The following is a 20,116-nucleotide window of genomic DNA, read 5'->3' on the forward strand; positions in this document are numbered from 1 at the left end:
CTTATATAATAATAATTATACAAAAATGTTAGTTATTTTATAAGTGCAATTGTACAATGCTAATTAATTGTGACTGTTCAAAAAGCTAGTGGTTTCTGTAAGCCCACGTAAGGCCTGTATTCCATGAAGAGATCTGCTTCTGGCTTTTTCTCACTGATGGGGTAGAACCCAGTTACCTCAGCCCAACGTGAGAGGATGAAGAGGGACCGAGGGTACTGGACCCCAATGTGTTCTTGCTAAGGATGTTTAGGTCGTGTGATTAGCTATGCTTTGAAACCTCCCCTTGACTCCTCAAAAGGGAGAGTAAATGTTAGTGAGGTTAGTGGCTCTAGTCAGAAGATCCATCTGGACATTATCGCTGGCTACAAACAGACTAGACAAATTAGCATCCAAGTCATTCCTGGGGCACAGGCTTTTAAGATGACCCGTCCACCCAGACTACATGTTTATTCAGGCGAAGTGTGTATGTATGCTGGATCCTGGTTCATTTTATGCCTGTATATGTGTGTTTCACGTCAACTCTGTCTGTTTAGTGCAAGGCAGACGTAGAGCTGCTAGGCCGCCCACTAGCAGAAGAGCTGCTACCACCACGATAGGCAGAGCGCAGTTAGAGTCCATCAGCTGCCCAAAAACGACATTTCCCATTATTGCTGCCACGCGGCCCACTCCAGCGAAGAAGCCCAGGGCAGAGGACCTAAAAGAGGACATAATAGCATTAGACTTCATATATGCATAACCAATATGGAAACAACCATGTATTCCCACAGACTGATGACAGACTGATGGACAGAGCACACTCATTCCACATTAGTCCTTGTTTGGATGACATTAATAGTATTTAGACATTAGATAAATGAATATTTTCAGGCCAATATGAATATACAGGTTAAGTGAGGAGAGGAATACTGCACCTCTGGGGCAGTTGTGTGTATCAGGGTGACAGCGAGGGCAGTTGTGTGTATCAGGGTGACAGCGAGGGCAGTTGTGTGTATCAGGGTGACAGCGAGGGCAGTTACCGTAAATGTGTGGGGTAGAGCTCGGTGCCGACTACGTCCAGAGCATTCCAGGAGATGACAGAGACGCCACTGAACACACATGACATCAAGAGACTCTGGCCTTTGGTTCTGACCTCATAAATCAGGAAAACACTCACACTGGACACCAGCAGACTGCCAGCTGAGACATGGCAGAAAAAGAGGGAGCATATAGGCAGGGAAAACAACAAGTTAATAACCCAAAATAGGCCGATGCAACCCAGGAGTTGCACAACTGTACAGCTCAGAGCATGTTACTGCAATCTAGATAGCTGAAGACGGACTAGGCGTGTAGATATTTACTCACAGAGAAGGGTTTTCCCTCCCACTACATCCATCAGCAGGATGGTGAATATGTTCCCAGGGAGATTAGATGCTGCAGTTATAAAGCCCTCCATGTACACTGTAAACAACAGGCACGGACACTTCTTATTGTGAAAACACTGGAAAAAAGCATCAAATTATGGTTTAAATACCCCACCTGCAGTTTTGACTGGATAGCAGCTCACGTTCTCATGACTTTGGGCTCGAGACATGTTGGAACATGGAGAACCTCCTTCTTCAGCCCTCTTGAAGAACTCAGGAAGCCACATCCACAAACCGTAATAACTACAACCCCAAGATTTGTTTATGTCAGCTTTGGTGTTGTTGCCGTATAATGTACGGTAGTTAATGAACAAGTCAAGGGTTTAAGAGAATAAATTAGTGTATATATACACATTATACACAACTAATAAGTCCTAATTATAGTAGAGCAATTATCTTACATACCCAAAAGATATACAGTAAAATATGATGAGCAGGGCAAAGCTTCTAGAGGTCAAAGGGCCTGTGAACAGCTGTGTGACTGTAGCCTGCACCTGGGGCACAGAAAACAGCAGCAGGGAGATAATACAGGGCTAACATCACACGACTGACTATACAGACATCAGCGGCTAGACAGCAAGAGGCCACTTCATTCGAAGACCCCCCCCCCCACTAGCCATCATTTTAGAAATCTCCATGCCTGTAACTCAGTCAGCTATAGAGACCTTTCACTTCACCAGAATGACAACACGTCCGTGTAACATATGATTCCAGGTGAGTGTTACACAGATTGCATAAAGTGCATTTATAATCTAAAGTTGAGTGTGTAGGAGTAAGGTGGTTTTGTCTGCATGTACCTGCTGAAGAAAATGGCATATGCACTGGGAGCGTCCAGCCCTGACCACCGGCTCCCTTCCGCCCCTCTCTTCTTTAGGGACGACCAGTAGCCCAGCAGCCTACGGACATGCAAACAATCCAACTCTGTTCATGTCTAAAGAACATGTGCTTGCACTGCGTGACTACAGGAACCGGACAGATAACTCGACCAATAAGTGGGCATTGGTCATATACGAGTGTCTGTTTCAGCAGCGCTACGAGAACTTTCTGGGCAGCAGGACAGATGTCCAAAGCCAGACCAGGCCGGTTGTGCCTGAGGCAGGCGGCAGCTGCACTGAGCCCCCTAGATTCTGATTTATAACATTCTGCCTAAAGCTAAATTTAAGCGCTAAAACGGACATAGCTGGCAAGACGACACTTCACATTTAAATGCAACACGCTGTTCATACTGGGAATGATTTGAGGTTTCCTCTGTAGTTGAGTTTGTACATCCACAGGAACACAGCCAGGGCCTCCTCCTCTCTCCCAGCCTGGGTGAGTAATAAACACACACACGCACAAACAAACAAGTAAGCAAACAAACAAACAAACGTGACATGAAGGTACCAGCTCTTTGTACCTGTGCTATAAGTAAAAAACTTGCATGATAAACACCCAGTGTTTGATTGCAAATATGTACATATGAATTACTGTAGATAGGAGGGTTGTATTAACATTAACTAGTGATAGTATGATAGTAATACTAATCTTTATTTGAATAGAGAACCATGAAAATAGTCATTTCTAGTGGTTAATGATTTCCATTCTTAACATTATGGCACAAGCTTCTAGACTGTATAACGAATTCTAATCTGTATAAATCATATATATCTGTATAAACTCAAATAAAGTACTATATTAAAACCACCTTCTTTTAAAGTGCTCTTAACACAATATTATCGCTACCACTTAGCATGTATTCTTCAAGGTATATAGTGATAATAAGGTGGATGCAAGGAATTTTATGTAGGAATGTAGGGACCCATTCTACACCAGACACCTACACGCAAGCAATGGTTGAAGAACCATTTCCTGCTCGAGAAAACCATATTTAATGCGCACAGAACCCCACAGGTTGGTTCTACTGCCTAATAAGTCTCACTGAAGTGTTGCCATAGTGCAGGAGGGTCGTGGGACTTAACCTCCATCAGGAAGCGGGGGCTCTCTGGCATGGCCAGGCTGAAGATGAGGGCAGAGGTGAGGCTGGGGGCGGAGCACACCACTACAAACACCCTCCAGCTCTGGAAGTCCAACCCGCCCAGCTCAACGTGCAGAAATGTCCTGGGGATGATCATCCAGGCTGCACCTGTACATGCATACATAAACACAAACACATATGTTTACATAAACATCAGTGCCTTGCCCACTCTGTGAACTCTTAGGCTGTAGTTGGAGGGGAATTTTAGAAAAAGTAAGGGCATTAAACCACAGGAATTGACAGTCAGTTACCGGTACTTATTTCTGACGAATTTCAATAACTTGCAACACAAACTAAGGCGATGTGGTATTTCCATTATATCTGTAGACTGACAAAGAATAGCTATCAGGCATTTATCAGTGTGCCACCCACGCACTTGTATATGCATGGCACATATGGAGTGAGATTACTGTCTTTAATATGAGAGCGCAAAGATAAGGTTAAATCGAGCAAGTCAGACACTGAGCACACAAAATCAAGAAAACCAAGCAAAAACAGTGACAGCGAGAGCAGAGAAACAAGACTTGTATGGTTAAGTGCGCTCACTTCAGTGCACGTTTCAGTTTTTTGCTCGCTTCTAAAATTTCTGCTCGCTTCATGATTACAAGTGTAAATACATCACAGATCAAAGCTTGGTAGATGATTACCTGAATCATCAATTGCAACTGCAAGTGGGCATGTCACGACCGGAACCGGAAACCCGATTTGGACTATGCATGTGCATAATTGAACGTAATTCCCGATAAATCATAAAACAGACACTGCACGCTTACTGCTGCCAATCTTACAAGTATGAGACATGTTGATTAATTTTTTTTTAAACAATTAGACGTCATGGATAGCTAAAGTCCCACGGATAAAAACATTTTCCACCCAAAGCCAACAAAACGTTGAATGTTTGTGTTGATTAAAAATCAGCATTCCAAATTTTGACTTCACTGCGAATCTGAAGTTACAGATAGTTAGCTAATGTACAGTAGCTTAGATAATAATGTCCAAAACAAACAAAATTATTTGCTTCTACAATTGTAGGACTCCAGATGTAGATATCTAGAGTAACTAGTCAGTTACCTACAAAGCCATAACTACGCTGAAGCACCATCCTAAATGGTTTTGGATGTTTTGCTAATTTCAGCTAGGTTTTACAGTTGATGCATCCACCTAGGATCATTAAGTAGGTAGCTGTCTAATATAACTTGAATAGCTACTAACTAGCTACTGTTATAGCTAGCAGGCTCCATACACAAACATTCACCTTTTTGTTGGCTTGGGTGGTAAAGGTTATTATCTGTGGCACTTTAGCTAACCATGACATCTTATTGTTAAAAAAAATGCAATCGATGGTTCAGGTAATCATCTACCAAGCCTTGATCTGGGATGTATTTAAACTTGTAATCATGAAGCAAGCAGATATTTTAGAACCAAAAACTGAAACGTGCTCTGAAAACAAGTGAGTGCAGTGAGTGCACTTAACCATGCAAGTCTTGTTTCTCTGCTCTCGCTGTCACGGTTTTGCTCAGTTTTCTTGATTTTGTGTGCTCAGTGTGTCTGACTTGTTTGATTTAACCTTATCTTTGCACTCTCATATTAAAGACAGTAATTTCACTCCATAGACACACAACGTGTTGCAGGAAGAGCACAGCTCAGCTGGATTAACCGTTATGTTCAAACTAGCAATCAAGCTAGTAGCATGCAGTACCTGCAGCTAAAATGTTTCCAGCCATCCAGAAGGTGGCCAGAGCGCTGATCATGGCCCCTCTGCGCTTCCTCGGCTGGAACTCCGAGAAGTAGGAGAAGATAACGGGGATGGAGCCACCCACACTGCAGATCAACACACGGTTACTTATCTTTGGGAACAGAGGCGAGTGTCGTCACCCCCAAAGAAATGCCACACTTTCAGTGAACCTTCTGTTGCAACAGCCTGTGTATTTCTTATCCAATTAGAATGTGTAATTAGTCTCTTGGTGGAGCGTTTCTCCTTTGAAAACCATTTCAGTCGCAGCCCTAGACATCCACACACACACACACACACACACACACACTAAAAATGCTCACACAATTAAGTACAGTGCACTATGAAACTCTGAAGGTTACTGGTGGTTTGAGAACGTTGGTAGAGCCTCTTACCCTATTCCACTCAGAAACCGTAGTAAGAGGAAAAGCCAGAAGCTGGGGGCTAAACTGGCCCCTGCACCAAATGTCCCATTCACTGCCAGTGAAATGACTAGCACCCTCCGTCTGCCTATCTGATCAGCCAGGTACCCCCACACACATCCTCCCAGCATCATACCTGCACAGGAGAGAGGGCCATCTTGAGTCAGTCATTAATACTACAGAAAAAAACTGAACTGTTGACTTTACTTCTAAGCCACATTCTAAACACCATGTTGAATAATTCTACACAAATTAGCAGAAACATGTTAGTTAATATTGTTTATAGCAATGTTGATCTAAGGTTGATAACTGACTAAATCCTGATGTTACATTTGTGGGACATGTTATTATGGAATTTGCCACTGTCTCAAACGTCCCAGAGAAAGAGTGCTTATTCATGCCATACTTTTTTAAATACTTTTAATTAACATGAGTGAGGCAGACTCCCACTCATTAACGACTAGATTTATGGGAGGGGCAGATCTATTCCTTAATTACTTTAACTAAATACATGGTTTTGACAAATACTCCGTGTGACTGGTAATACATGATTTACCAGCAAAATAAAAAAAAAACCCTTAAATGTTTTATAAAACAGAGTTCAAATGCAGTGGGCAGACTAAAATTCACCTACCAAGGAATATGCTGGCAATTAGCAAGCCCATGTTTGCAGAGGAGAGATGCAAGTCACAACGGGCAGTGGGCAGCAAGAAGGAGACACACAGTATCTCCACTGCATCACTGGCATTGGCCCAGCCACACACCACCAGCAGAAGGCCATGGGAGAGCCCAAACCCTGAGAACACAGAACAGGGTCAAAGGCAAACAAGATCACTGTGACAAGATAGCACATTTTAACCACAGATGCCACACACTTCAACAAATGAGGCAACAACACAAACAATCAAACATTAAACAGTGCAAATATGAAGATATTTTAAAAAACAGCACTTGTATAATGCACAAAATTTGATTTTACAGTCAAACTGATATGAACGTAGTAATACCTGCTTCTTCCACGGCCTCCTCATAACTCAGCTTCCTCTGATCATCACTGGGGTCCAGCCTCCTCTCAAAGACATCATCTGCTCCCATAATTAAGACATATGTAAGTCAGATGCTCTAGCTAGCGTAAACTTAACTAGCGTTAAGTTCATGAACATTTTAATGCACATTTACAACTACTAACTACAACCAGGAAATTTTCGAAATAACTTTAAATAACGCAACATTATTGTTGTTTATCTCAGCCTACCCTCGCTGTCGGAATCAGTTGTAATCAGTGTGTTGGAGGAGGCGAGCAGGGGCTCGCGCGCTGTATCTCCGTACAGATCTACATGTCGTCGAGACATTGAACACTGCCGGTAAAACAAGTGTCCGCACCAAAATTAACTTAGACGGTCGTAGTTGCACATCGTTACGTAAAACCAAGCAAAACAAAAAAACTACGCGCAACTCCGACAAACAGCTATCCAAATCCAAAGATTAAAGTCCATCCTTCAACTTCCGTTCGGTGGTTGTAAATAAAGCACGGAATTGTGGGAAATGTCGTTTGAACAGTCCTGGTTGGGTCAGCTGGCTTGAAGTTAAACACGTTTTATTTTAATATATGTTATTAATATATAACATATATTTTTCCCATTACTTGGGAACGCAATATATATTACCGCTTTTGTTTTATCTGCATCGTGTTATTGATCAGGATGTCTGGTTGATACGCCATGAAATAAATAAATAGGCTACACATTACAAGACTGCAATTTATTTGTTCTTATTTGTACTTCCAATGTCATTTATTTCAAAACTAAGTTTAAGAGTTCTGGGAAATGTACGCTTGTAAACCTCACGCTACAGAAATAGCCTAATTATATATTCATTCATTATATATTCAACTTTAACCCTAACTAAATAATCAATTACCCCGTAACACAACTTAATTAAACTCCACAGCCAAAAGCCCCCCAACGACTATGTCAAACTGACCTCAACAATCACCCCAACAGCTAGATAACCCTCAGCCTCGAATATCCCACATCCAATTACCCCTCAGCCCAAATTACTCACCACAATCCCTCAACATCTACACCATCAGCCAAACTGGGGCCAAAACTACCCCTAAACTAAATAGCCCCTCAACCACAACAGCTACATTACACCTGCCACTACCCCATCCGTGTAATAGCCTTCAATCAACTATTCCAACAGGCAAAAACTGTTCAACAACAAATAACCCACAGCCAATTACCCCTCAACTACCCTCCCATTACTTCTTCAACCTCAAAAAATTACAGTCACAGCTAAAATTACCCCAGAACCAAAATGACCACAGCGAAATAATCCACATCTACCGGTTCAGTCTTCACCTTGCAACCAAAATTACCACAACAGCTAAATACACCCTCATCCTACACTACTACACTGCATCAAATTACATTTCAAGTTACGTTAAACATCGTTTGGCAACAGTGTTTGAAAATGTAATGTAATGTAACGTTTAGACAGCCTTTATGATCATCTAAGTTGTATTTTAGGGTGACTCGATGTCCCCGTTGTTGATCACCTGAAAACACAGCGCCGAGTTTTAAGACATATCTGGAAGCAGAGCGGACAAGGCGCATTACTTATTTCGGCCGGCAGAGGGAGCTGGCTGCGGCTGTGTACTAGAGTCTATGCTAACCACCACGTCCACCACTCGCTCGCCTCGTTTTAACGAATACTGCTGTGTAAAAGTCGACCAGAAGCTAACAAGTGTCAAGTGAGTCCACATCACCACAAACGTATTTTCAATACTTGAATGGTAGCTACCATGCAGCCTACAAATGGAGCAGAATTATTAAAAGCGTGTCTATGTTTTCAGGAATTCGTGACAAATGGAATATGTTGATAGCAGCCGTCTCCAGAACTGGAGCTAGGGATGTGTTATATGTGGCCAACACCACAACACAGCTTCACCCATCACGGCAGGACCCACCATAGTGTGCTGTCTAATAGTGTTACTTAAAATCAAACTGTTTATCAGTGGGCCTGTCTATCGGTTTTACATTACACCAAATATCATAGTCAGAATGAAACTGGAATTGTCACCCATTTTATCTCATAGCTATAAACACTGAACATTTTAAATGATGTATTGATCGCCGAATTGGAAATGGATTTAATTTCAGAAACCTGGTCACTGTTTCTCACCTCTCCAGCAGGCTTGTGTTGGGTGGAGGTGCGGGTCACCACAGGCAGGGTGTAGCACCACCAAAGGCTTCGTACCTGTGGAGTCCCCCAATAAACCCCCGGAGTGCTCCAGCTCTTAGGACTGGACACTGGGTCTAGGTCTTAGCTACGTCCGTTGTTTATTCCCCCGCCCCCCAAAGATGTTATTGCGTTGCAATTTGTATTTTGTTTATTTTCTCAGACATATTGCGAATTGCAATAAAAAACAAAAAAACAAGTAGTTGTGACTTGTTTGCACGGGCCGAACTGTTGCCAGATGCATCGAGACGCCCAGCACCACTTGATGGCGGCAGTTCCACAGTTGGCCGCTAGGCGGTGCCGGTCCGCGATTCTCGCGTGTGTACCGAAGTTTTACGGCGCGGTCTCCCGTCTACTGTAGGTCGAGTGAAGATGGCGGCCAGTTCGGAGCGCAGTCCCCCTCCCTTCCCCGATTCAGAGGACCAGGAACTGGAGCCCGAGTTAGAGGATGAGGATAGCGACGACGGAGCAGACATTTTCACAGGCGGTGTGAGTACCTGTAGTTTATTCTAGCCAAGCGACGCGTCTTGCCGCTGGGGGTTTTTTTAGCCCGGGGGTAAAAACTTTAGGCGTCAACTCGGTTCACTTTCACTGCCCAGCTAGCTGGCTAGCACGCTAGCTAACCTGCTCTACAGTTATCTAGCGGTTAGCCAGCGGAGCTAACGAGCTAACCCGAGAGCCCTTCTCCTGTTGTTTGGGTGAATTAGCTGGCTAGCCTTCACATTAGCCGTGGTACAGTGTGGTTTACCCTGATAGCAAGCTAGGACGTGTTAGCCTTGGCCGACAGGGAGCTGTTAGCTGGCGATGTGTGCTTCTGCCTGGTTTACACGACAGAGTGGACAACTGGGGGAAATGAGGGTCTGTGGGAGACACGCAGCACTGGGCCTGCAAAGTGGCGTTTTAATGTAGCTGGTTAACTGAGCCAAGCGTCGTCTACCGTTAGTTTCTACTGCTGTCATTTGTAGGAATGGCACCCTGGCATTGCCACTCATGTCGTCCCCGAAAACACTGCAAAAGACATTCAGTAACACTCCCACATTTAGGCTGGAGAGTGTAAGGTTACATAAGGGGCAGTTAGGTAAAGGTATGCAGTGTCATGTTAAGGAAAAGCTGTAAAATAAATGTGTTTTCCAAATATATCTGCATGACTGTTGGTGAATGTTAACTTTGCCAGCTGAGTTGCTCAATATCTGGGCAAAGCAGTGGCTTGTGGAAACAAACAACTGGCCAAAGTTCTGGCCTGCACAGTGTGCTGGTAAAGCTAGCACAGTCCCTGGTCATGTGAGTCTCAGATGTGCTCACATGTGCACACTGCTGTTTGTCATCCAGGAAGACCATACGCTACTGTGTAAATGTGCTGAGAGAGTCTCTCAAGTGTTCTCTACCCTCCCAACTATCTGTTGCACATTTATTAGTGCTTTTTTGGCAGATAATAGAAGTATTTCTGCATGTTATAGACACATGAATAACAAAATCACATGTTGATTACTCTGTGGGTGTTAAAGTAAAACCTCCTTTGAATATTTGGCTGTGTTCCGTCTGTTCTTTGCAGACACTCTCTTCAATGGATCCCCCTTCTCTTCCTGTGAGTACTGCTGAGCATGACAAAGATATCTTCAGTGGACATCAAGCAGAGTCCTTTGAAAACCCACTGAGCGACACAGCCATTGTGCACCCAAAGGCCGCCAGTGGAGGGCCCAGTAAACCCAAAGGTGACATCCCTGTCAAAGATGCTGTTGGTGAAGAGCCAGACGACCTGTTCAGCGATCCCCTGGGGGAGTCCGACGCCGAACCAGGGACGCGCACAAACAACGCCCCTTTTCTGGACGTCAGCGAAGAACCACCAAAGAGCGAGCCCGTCAGAAAGGCGGCACGTGCCAACGACACCATCAAAAAGCCTCAGAAAGACGATTTGGGAGAATCCGCAAAAGACGGCGTTAAAACAGCGGAAGCTTCCGTGGTTCCCGGTGGGCACATAGGGGCTGCTGTGGCTGGGAAGAAAGAGGCACGCGATGACCTGTTCGGTGATGACGACAATGATGATGATGACGACAACGACGACCTGTTCAAAACACCTCCTGGAGCCATGACGAAGAAACCTCAGGCCTCGCTCTTCGATGTGCAACCCTCCGACATCTTCCCTGAGCCGCAGACAGGGGCCAAACCGGCCCCCAAAGCCCACGTTAAGCAGCCTAACGAGGCTCCGGCCGACCTCTTCACAGAGGAGGCCTTCATGGTGGGGCCTGCTAATGCAGCCGCTGCAGGGCCGGCTGTCAAGCCCAGCGCCAACACCAGCTCCAAAACCAACGGCCTGCACTCGGATGAGGAAGACCTCTTTGCGGGTATGCAGGCTTGGCGACTTGCTCCTTTATTGATCGTGGCTTATTTGGCAAGGCTTTTGTTACGTGTTGGTTAGAACGGTATTAAAATAGAGTGCATTTTTTGGTCAGCTTTACGATTAAACGTTGTCATATTGTGCTACTTTCTAAATTTGTGTGTGTGAGAATTTGCATGCATAGCCCCTTAAATGCACTTTCAGCAGGACTCTAGGGTTCAAGAAGAGCAATAGGAACGCTCTTGGTCACTTTCAGCAGGACTCTAGGGTTCAAGAAGAGCAATAGGAACGCTCTTGGTCACTTTCAGCAGGACTCTAGGGTTCAAGAAGAGCAATAGGAACGCGCTTGGTCACTTTCAGCAGGACTCTAGGGTTCAAGAAGAGCAATAGGAACGCGCTTGGTCACTTTCAGCAGGACTCTAGGGTTCAAGAAGAGCAATAGGAACGCTCTTGGTCACTTTCAGCAGGACTCTAGGGTTCAAGAAGAGCAATAGGAACGCTCTTGGTCACTTTCAGCGGGACTCTAGGGTTCAAGAAGAGCAATAGGAACGCTCTTGGTCACTTTTAGCTCTAAAGACTGTTTAGGTAAGACCTGGTTGGTTTCAGCTGTCATGTGTTTGTTTCAGCTGTAATGTCTGTTGTAATGGTGCAGGATAGCAGTCCCACAAGCTCTCGATCTGCGTGATCTCCTTTGAGGTTTAGTGTAGGAGGCAGACTGATAAGCGTTTGGCCTTGCACGGAAGAGCCGTCAGCATTGTGTTTATGTCCCAGGAACTGAGTCAGTGTATTTGCCTCTCTCTCTCCCTCTGTTCTCCGTCACCCTCCACCTCCCTGTCCCTCGCTCCAAGAGGCCACAGTGGAGCTGTCTCTGGACAGTCCTCGCAATGACCGCAGGAAGAAAGAAGTGACGAAGCCCTCAGAGCCAGCTCCCTGTCCCTCCACCTCAGCCAGCGCCTCCAAGCCTCCACCCAAATTACTGGAGGAGGTAGGAAACCCAGCCCTGCCCTGCTAACAGCGGGTGGAGATTATATTCCACGCTGCTCAAACTCAGCCTGCACCTCAGGGCTCCTTTCCGTTTCAAAGTCTAATGAATTTGATTTGAGTGAGTGCTGATCAATTATAATTCTTTCTGTCATGTCCCTTACCCCCCCTCTCCCCACAAACACACACACTCCATACAGCTGGAAGAGGAAGAGAAAGAGGACAAATTTGATTTGAACATTTCAGTCACAAACCCAGAAAAAGTTGGTAAGTCTGTCCTCCTCTTTCCTCACCTTTTCTCGACTTGTCCTGCTCCTAAGAAAGTCATTTTGGTGCTTGCACTGTCTTCACCGCCTACGACAGCAAACGCACGACCTACTGTGCCCTTGGTGCTGAGGAGTGTCTTCTCCAGGCCCACGACTTTTTAATCGTTGGATTTATGAGATCATGACACAATGCTCAACAGAAACTTTCCCTCACTGTATCTCACTTCCCCTTTTTCACTTTATGGCAGCGATTTTGTATTTCCTGACTCCGTGGCCCGGGTGTGAGGAGGGCACGGCCGGAGGCTTCGCTGCCTGTCCTGTCTCTGTCGTGTCGTACGTTCCATGGTGCTGTTTGGTTCCTGTAGGCCCTCGTGACCACATTGTTCTGCAGTAAAGAAGCCCATGGCCCAGTCAGTAGGGGCAGCGTGTCAGACTGCTGTGCGTATGTGTTGCATATGCTGACGAATTAAATGTGGCTCTTTTGTTACAGGTGATGGTATGAATGCTTACATGGCCTACAGGGTGTCAACGCAGGTACTTTTATTTATTTGTTGGTTTCAGGACGTTTCTTGGGTAAATAAGCACACTGTATCTCTTGCGTTAATGGTGCAGAGACTTTTACATTGTTGTGCCCTGTGAGTAGAGGCGTTGGCACAGTGCGGATGCACCTTGCTGTGGGCTCTAACTGTCCCATCTTCTTCTCTCCCAGACGACCTTGTCCATGTTTCGCAGCAAACAGTTCACAGTGCGTAGGCGCTTTAGTGATTTTCTGGGTCTGTTTGAGAAACTCTCAGAGAAACATGCACCGAACGGCTACATTGTGCCTCCTGCTCCAGAGAAGAGCATTCTGGGTAAGTCTGCTTGATCTGCCGGTAAGGGGGTTGGGGGGTGTGTGTGGGGGGGGCTTTTTGCTTCTGATTAAAATTCCACTCAGTTTTCTTCTAATTTGGATCAGTGTGGTCCTAATGGGCAGATGTGTGCTGTGCTGGTTTTGTGCAGGAATGACTAAAGTTAAGGTTGGTAAGGAGGACCCATCTTCAGATGAGTTTGTAGAGAGGAGGAGAGCTGCTCTAGAAAGGTTCTGTCTCCTTACTCCAAATCTTTACCAGTCATGACCGAATTCTCACTGTAAACATAACCTCCGCCTTTCTGCAGTCCTGTGCGCATCTCACACTCTGGATATCTCCCCAGGTACCTTCAGAGAGTTGTGTCCCATCCGTCTCTGCTGCAGGACCCGGACGTGAGAGAGTTCTTGGAGAAAGAGGAGGTGAGTTCTGTAGCTTCCTCTCTGTGATCATAAGCTGTTGGAATCCGCCCAGTATCCTAATACGTCCTGTGGTGTTCCTCAGTGCTGAGAGAGGAAAGTTTATGCAGCCTTGTGTGCGTGTGTGTTCTTAGTTACCCAGGGCGGTGAGTACACAGGCTCTGAGTGGAGCCGGGTTCCTCAAGATGATCACCAAAGCTACAGATGCAGTCAACAAGATGACCATCAAAATGAATGAGTCAGATGTGGTGAGTATTTGCAGCTGAATCAGCTTCTCAGCAGGGTGCGTTTGTGAACACTCAAAGCTGGCCGTGCTGCTCCTCTGCCTTGGGCAAAAAGCAGCTGATTCTGTGTGTGTGTGTGTTTACAGTGGTTTGAAGAAAAGTTGCAGGAGGTGGAAAATGAGGACCAGCAGCTACGGAAACTTCATGCCATGGTGGAGTCCCTGGTCAACCACAGGAAAGGTAGCGCCCGGACGCTGGACTTGAGCACACAATGCTTCACCTGTTTTAGGAGGATAATGTAATATTTAATCTGACGTAATCCAGCTTGTCAGGGGCATTTTTGGGTTTTTGTTAGCGCTCTGGCAAATATTGAGCAGGCTAGACTCACGGCAACACGGAGGTTGTGCTGATGGCGGAACCGTGTCGTTTGCAGAGTTGTCCATGAACACGGCGCTGTTTGCTAAGAGCGTGGCCATGCTGGGCAGCTCGGAGGACAACACGGCACTGTCACGCGCCCTGTCACAGCTGGCAGAGGTGGAGGACCGCATCGAGCAGCTCCACCAAGACCAGGCCGCCAACGACTTCTTCATCTTCACCGAGCTCCTCGCGGACTACATACGGCTGCTGGGAGCTGTGAGGGTAAGGCAGCCGCCGGAAAACCAAGTTCCGTATGCTAGAAACGCCGCTGCCTGCTTTAATGGGCGCAGATTACCACAGATTAAACCTTTGCGCTAGACCGAACACTGACATGGGAGTTCAGTGAGGTTCAAGCTTTAGTTTTTAAATGACAGGCCAACTTTTAGTGCAGCAACAACAGAAGCTTTTAGAGCATGTATAAATTGTTACTTATCGAGTTCACAGATACAGAGATTGGGTCATAAACCATATTTAAGGCTTTAATCTTTGGCCCATAAACCAATACAGGTGCTATACCTCAAGGTGTGTGTGTGTGTGTGTGTGTGTGTGTGTGTGTGTCCAGGCTTGCTTTGACCAGCGTATGAAGGCGTGGCAGAGGTGGCAGGACGGTCAGAACACACTGCAGAAGAAGAGGGAGGCAGAGGCCAAGCTGCTGTGGGCCAACAAACCCGACAAACTGCAGCAGGCTAAGGACGAGATTGGCGAGGTAGTGCGACCCGGTTGGCCCGCTCTGGGGATTTGTGTGCGTTGTTACGATGAGGTTTAATGGACTGTGGCAAAATGGCGCACTCGTGGTGGTAACTCGTCTTTGAGCATTCACAAGCATGGAGTTATTTTTACCTCATAACCAGGGGGCGTGGCTAATTGGAGGTAAATAAACTAGATTTTTTTTTTCTCGCCGTGTGAAATCGGAAGTGTGGCGTGTGAGCGTGTGAAGACGGTCAAATGCGTGTGTCACACGCTCAATGCGTGAGACTTGAGAGCCCTGCTCATAACGTTGGCTCACTGAAAGCTGCACTAGTGAGGCGGTGCCGTGGACAGCTGGTGATGCGTTTTCACAAGAGGTGTGAACCTGACACATGCAGTTTACTCCACCTGTTTTACAGCTGCTTGTATTAAGCAGTGCCACTTTAATGAACCCATATGACCCTAAACTAATTGGTCCTGCTCAACTACAAGTCTAGCCCTAACCTCAGCCATGAGCAGTGGGGTGAGCTGTGTGCGCTTGGTTTGTTTCCAGTATAACAGACTGTAGAGGTGCACGTCTGCATTGTTGTCAATGAGGGGGCACACAAGGGGGTCGCACGAGTGCTTCTGTGTGTATTAACACTCGCGCTGACATAAAACCACCCATGGTACTCGAACCCCAGAGTTTAACCACGAGCAGACGCCGTTTCTCGTCTGCACTGGCTCCGCGCTCTCCTAGCATGTGCTGTTGAAACGGAAACGGCCACTCGTTCCGCGTCGAGCCCTGTTCCCGGGGGCGGGGCCTGTGTGACCTGCCCTGTTCCCGGGGGCGGGGCCTGTGTGACCTGCCTGTGTCTTGCGTTGCAGTGGGAAGGCAGGGTGAGTCAGTACGAGAGAGACTTCGAGAGAGTCTCGGCCACCGTGCGCAAAGAGGTCATGAGGTTCGAGGTGGGCACACGACACTGTTTTGATGCTGCTGAATGTTACAAATAGTGGATTCCAATTTGTAAAGTGTTCTTCAGTGTGCTAGTGGATTATAAGTTCTTCAGTGTGCTAGTGGATTATAAGTTCTTCAGTGTGCTAGTGGATTATAAGTTCTTCAGTGTGCTAGTGGATTATGAGTTAACTGGTTGTACTTGCTTTTCTGTTGCAGAAAGAGAAGACTCGGGATTTCAAGAAACAAATTATTAAATACCTGCAATCTTTGTTACATTCGCAGCAACAGGTAAAAGGATTGTCCTATATGTCAGTAACATGCTACTTAAGATATAATTAGACAATTATAGTGAACTCGTCTATGAAAATAACTTTGGTTTATATTTCTCTCTCTCCCTCCCTCCCTCCCCTCCTCTCCCCCTACTTCTCCTCCTCTCTCTCTTCTAGCTGATAAAGTACTGGGAGGCATTTTTGCCAGAGGCAAAAGCAATCGCATGAGTGAGAATGTACACACTTATAAACAAACACCTCCACAGGCCTGCGTATGCCTGCATCTATCTTTTCTATACACTTTACCTCTTGTCTGTAAAATCAAGAGAAGAGACCCACAACAAAAGGGAAAGAGAAACAATTGATACTTTTTTATTGCCAGAAATTTATAGCACTTCACTCTAACTGTTGTATTAATAATTGTATAGTTTTCATTTAACCTCCACCTATATTTTCGTATTGACAAAACTATTACTAGGGGATGTACATGCATGGTGGTGGGGTGGGTCTCGTCTTCCTTATGTGTATGCAAACACTTTTTGTTTGGGGGCGTGTATTGTTGTTAGGTGCCATTACTGTGAATGGTATTCACACCGCGCAAATGGGGGGAGGCGCTCTTGACTCGCCAGAAATGCTAATGGTTTACAGCAGGGGGCCCCCTTCACCCACACAGAAGCACTTCACCATATAGCACTTCCTTCAGTCCTCTGTGTGTGTACTATTTCAGAATGGGCAGAGTCTTGTCCGGCTGAAACGGGCCTCTCCTCCCTCTCTGGTGTGATCTAGGCTGGGTGGAGGTCTGCTCTAGGTAGGGAGATGAACGCTCTCCAGCGTCAAGAACTGGGCTGCTCTTGGCAGCAGCTCAACCTTTACCAATGTTTAATTGGAACAGTTCCAAGTAGTGGCAGGTGACGGGTGTTGGGAAATCCTCATGACTCGCCAAGGAAACACACAAGAAAAACAAAAAGCCTTTCTGGGATCAAGGCATCAGATTCCATTTACTTCTATGGAATTCTGAGTGTGTGCTTAAAGGAATCACACATGCTCAGATTGACATTTCCAGTGTATGATGTACAGTCACACCAGAATGGCTACAGTTAAGAGGGAGGTGGTGGAGCTGTGTGTGTTTCCTTCAAAGCTGATGTGCAGAGGTCCAGAGACCGAGAGAAAATGTGCAGTAGAATGTTCTAGGCCAACGTGCCATTGGCTGCCAATCTGTCCAATCATTACACTTGTTCTCTGAAAGCAAACTCTCTAGCTCTCTTTCTTCTTTGCCAGTACGCTGCAGAAATTTGTATGTCAACATCTAATGGTTTTTACCTGATCATTCACCTGATATTCTGCACTTTGGATTTACGGTTGTTCATGTTCAAGCAAACAAACAACCTCATTGTGGTTCTTATGGGCTGGCTTTAGATAAATATCATTGATCTAATGAAGTAAACTCTTCCAACGTACTAGACTGCACTGCAAATGCAACAGGGGAAACTGTTGCGTAGATTATTTTGAAATAAAACAGAAAAGGGGTTGTAAGGCCACTTATGCTGCCAGCCAGTGATTTTCTTAAAACATTCTCAGAGGGGGTTGGGGGGGCATCGTTATTGCTTTTACGTAAGCATTATAAATCCGAAACAACCCATCATCGTTAAAATGTAAACACTGCCTTTTATTGTGGTATTCGTTTTCTAGTTCCTTTTTCAAAGCCATTTTTCCATTACTCCAATAAGAACATATGAACCAATACGTACCAGTTTAATTTTTTATTTTATATTTTTTTAGCCAAGCTCTTGTTTCCCTTCCAAAGTGACTTTGATAATCACGGTATTTATGTCTGCCAATAATGATTAACTTGAGGTGTTTGACAATAATCAATTTTCACTTAAATATAAGGATGCACCGAAAATTCGGCCACCGAAAATTTTCGGCCGAAATGGCTTAAATTTGCATTTTCGGTTTTCGGCCGAAATACTTTCATCACCGAAACAACATGGCTGAAACAATGTGTTGTGATGACGCAAGCAAAAATCGCCACCTGCACGTGTTTATTTGGATAAAGCTAGCAAAAAAGTTTTCCAGTGATGGCGCCAAGGCAAAGGACATTACACCAAAAATTATGGAACTCGTTGCCTAAAGCTGGGCGTACACTGTACGATATTTTAAATCGTGTACTCAGCTCCAGCTCAAACTGTACGACTAAATCGCAGGGTTTAAAAATTCACAGCTCACGATTCATATACTCACTATACGACCCGACGCTCTCATGCGATCTCACGAGGAGCGATTTGAATTTCAAACATGTTTGATATTCTTGCGACGCTGCGATTTCTGATCGGGAGTTGGTCGTGAGGTGTGAATCGCTCCTTGTTTACCTGTGTAAACTATACGATGCACGACACGCGATTGAGCCGAAACTCGGCCCGATCGAAAAAGAGTCGCACGAGTGAAAAATCGGCTGAAAATGGGCCAAAAATCGCAGAGTGTACGCACAGCTTTAAGCTGGGCGTACACTGTGCGATTTTTGGTGTACGCTCCTCGTGAGATCGCATGAGAGCGTCGGGTCGTATAGTGTGAGTATATGAATCGTGAGCTGTGAATTTTTAAACCCTGCGATTTAGTCGTATAGTTTGAGCTGGAGCTGAGTACACGATTTAAAATATCGTACAGTGGACGCCCAGCTTTAGACGATCAGCCGTTCTCTGTCGTAGCGGATGTGGGATTTCGTAGGCTAGTAGAGCACATTGAGCCCCGTTATGTTTTGCCGAGCAGACGACATTTCTCAGAAGCGTGTTTACCTGAGCTGTTTAATGTTGTTGCAACTCAAGTCACGTTTTTATGAGAGAATTTATATTTATCTTTCAGGCCAGTCAGTTATAATTAAATTTAACTCATATTTATCCTCTCAGATAAAAACGGTCTGCAAGCGAGTTAAATTTATTAGTGGTCGGCCATTGTCAGCGTTATCGCCGTTAACGGCCCACCACTAATTTTATTTTATAATATGCATTACTGTAATGTCAGTGCTAAATAAATATTTTGAATACTTTGAATAGCAATGCTTTGATTTTAGTGAGGTTAGCCATAAATCCAATGTTACTAATAATTGGCATAATGTATTTCGGTGTTTCGGTTTTCGGCTTTCGGCCTTGGTTTCCTCATTTTCGGTTTCGGCTAAGAATTTTAATTTCGGTGCATCCCTACTTAAATATGCTGGTGAGCTACCAGCTAACACTGTATTGGTCAATGAGGATTATCTTCAGCTCCTCCCACCAGTTAAAGTGGGCTGGGCTTTTTGTTGCAGGCCTGAGGGTAACGTTGGCCGTGTACAAAGCACCTTTATGAGCCAGAACTGGAGAGTGCCAATCATGGCTTTGATGGAAGAGTCCCTTTAATTGCCATAAATGAACAGAAAGTTTTCTTTATTAGACCATATTTTTTGTAATCTTTCAATCAAGCCAGTAGATATCATTTAAGTGCACCTTCTGTTGGGAAACAATAAAGATAGTTTTAAAGAATCATTCTGCGTTGTCTTCTTTCTGCTGTGGGCAAAGTTAAATTCGATTAGCAGTCTTTTCAGGTAACCCAGAAGATATTTCAGATGATGTAAAATTCAGTCATCAAAGTAACTTCTGTTTCCATGAACGGCACAGACAAGTTTTATGTTTTCACTACATTATTATTATTATTATTATTATTTCACTGAATTAATGAATTCACAACTCCTTAAACTAAAGTACATGCATCTCTGTATAGTTGTGGCCTTCCTCTGTAGATGCCATTGTTATTCAGTCACCTTTCAAGGGTTGCAGAAATGTTGAGGTAGAGAAGGTAGCAGCACATCTGTCTGTTCATGTGGAAACATTCCTACCCTCCAGCACCACTGCACAAACGCTCTGTCCCACTCCCGCTGAAGAGGACTTGGGCTTCA

General features: G+C 45.1%; 2 protein-coding genes across 2 annotated transcripts; one reads left to right on the forward strand and one right to left on the reverse strand.

The window, feature by feature from the left end:
- Positions 1–388: 388 nt before the first annotated feature.
- Positions 389–7,092, reverse strand: sv2 (synaptic vesicle glycoprotein 2). The gene is made up of 13 exons (XM_077006948.1): positions 6,824–7,092; positions 6,576–6,653; positions 6,203–6,364; positions 5,542–5,704; positions 5,114–5,235; positions 3,359–3,522; positions 2,627–2,707; positions 2,198–2,296; positions 1,806–1,894; positions 1,516–1,643; positions 1,342–1,437; positions 1,017–1,176; positions 389–694 (listed from the first exon to the last, which is right to left on the reverse strand). Exons 1-13 carry the CDS (start codon positions 6,918–6,920, stop codon positions 511–513), a joined length of 1,623 nt encoding a protein of 540 aa, XP_076863063.1. The 5' UTR covers positions 6,921–7,092; the 3' UTR covers positions 389–510.
- A 1,099-nt stretch (positions 7,093–8,191) lies between these two features.
- Positions 8,192–19,706, forward strand: snx1a (sorting nexin 1a). Its single transcript, XM_077006949.1, has 16 exons — positions 8,192–8,323; positions 9,173–9,300; positions 10,364–11,153; positions 11,995–12,131; positions 12,328–12,394; positions 12,884–12,927; positions 13,103–13,244; positions 13,393–13,471; positions 13,585–13,660; positions 13,792–13,905; positions 14,028–14,121; positions 14,315–14,520; positions 14,861–15,004; positions 15,853–15,933; positions 16,139–16,210; positions 16,369–19,706. Exons 2-16 carry the CDS (start codon positions 9,184–9,186, stop codon positions 16,417–16,419), a joined length of 2,214 nt encoding a protein of 737 aa, XP_076863064.1. The 5' UTR covers positions 8,192–8,323; positions 9,173–9,183; the 3' UTR covers positions 16,420–19,706.
- Positions 19,707–20,116: the final 410 nt, after the last annotated feature.

This window comes from Brachyhypopomus gauderio, chromosome 5, assembly GCF_052324685.1.
Source record: "Brachyhypopomus gauderio isolate BG-103 chromosome 5, BGAUD_0.2, whole genome shotgun sequence".
NCBI lineage: Eukaryota > Metazoa > Chordata > Actinopteri > Gymnotiformes > Hypopomidae > Brachyhypopomus > Brachyhypopomus gauderio.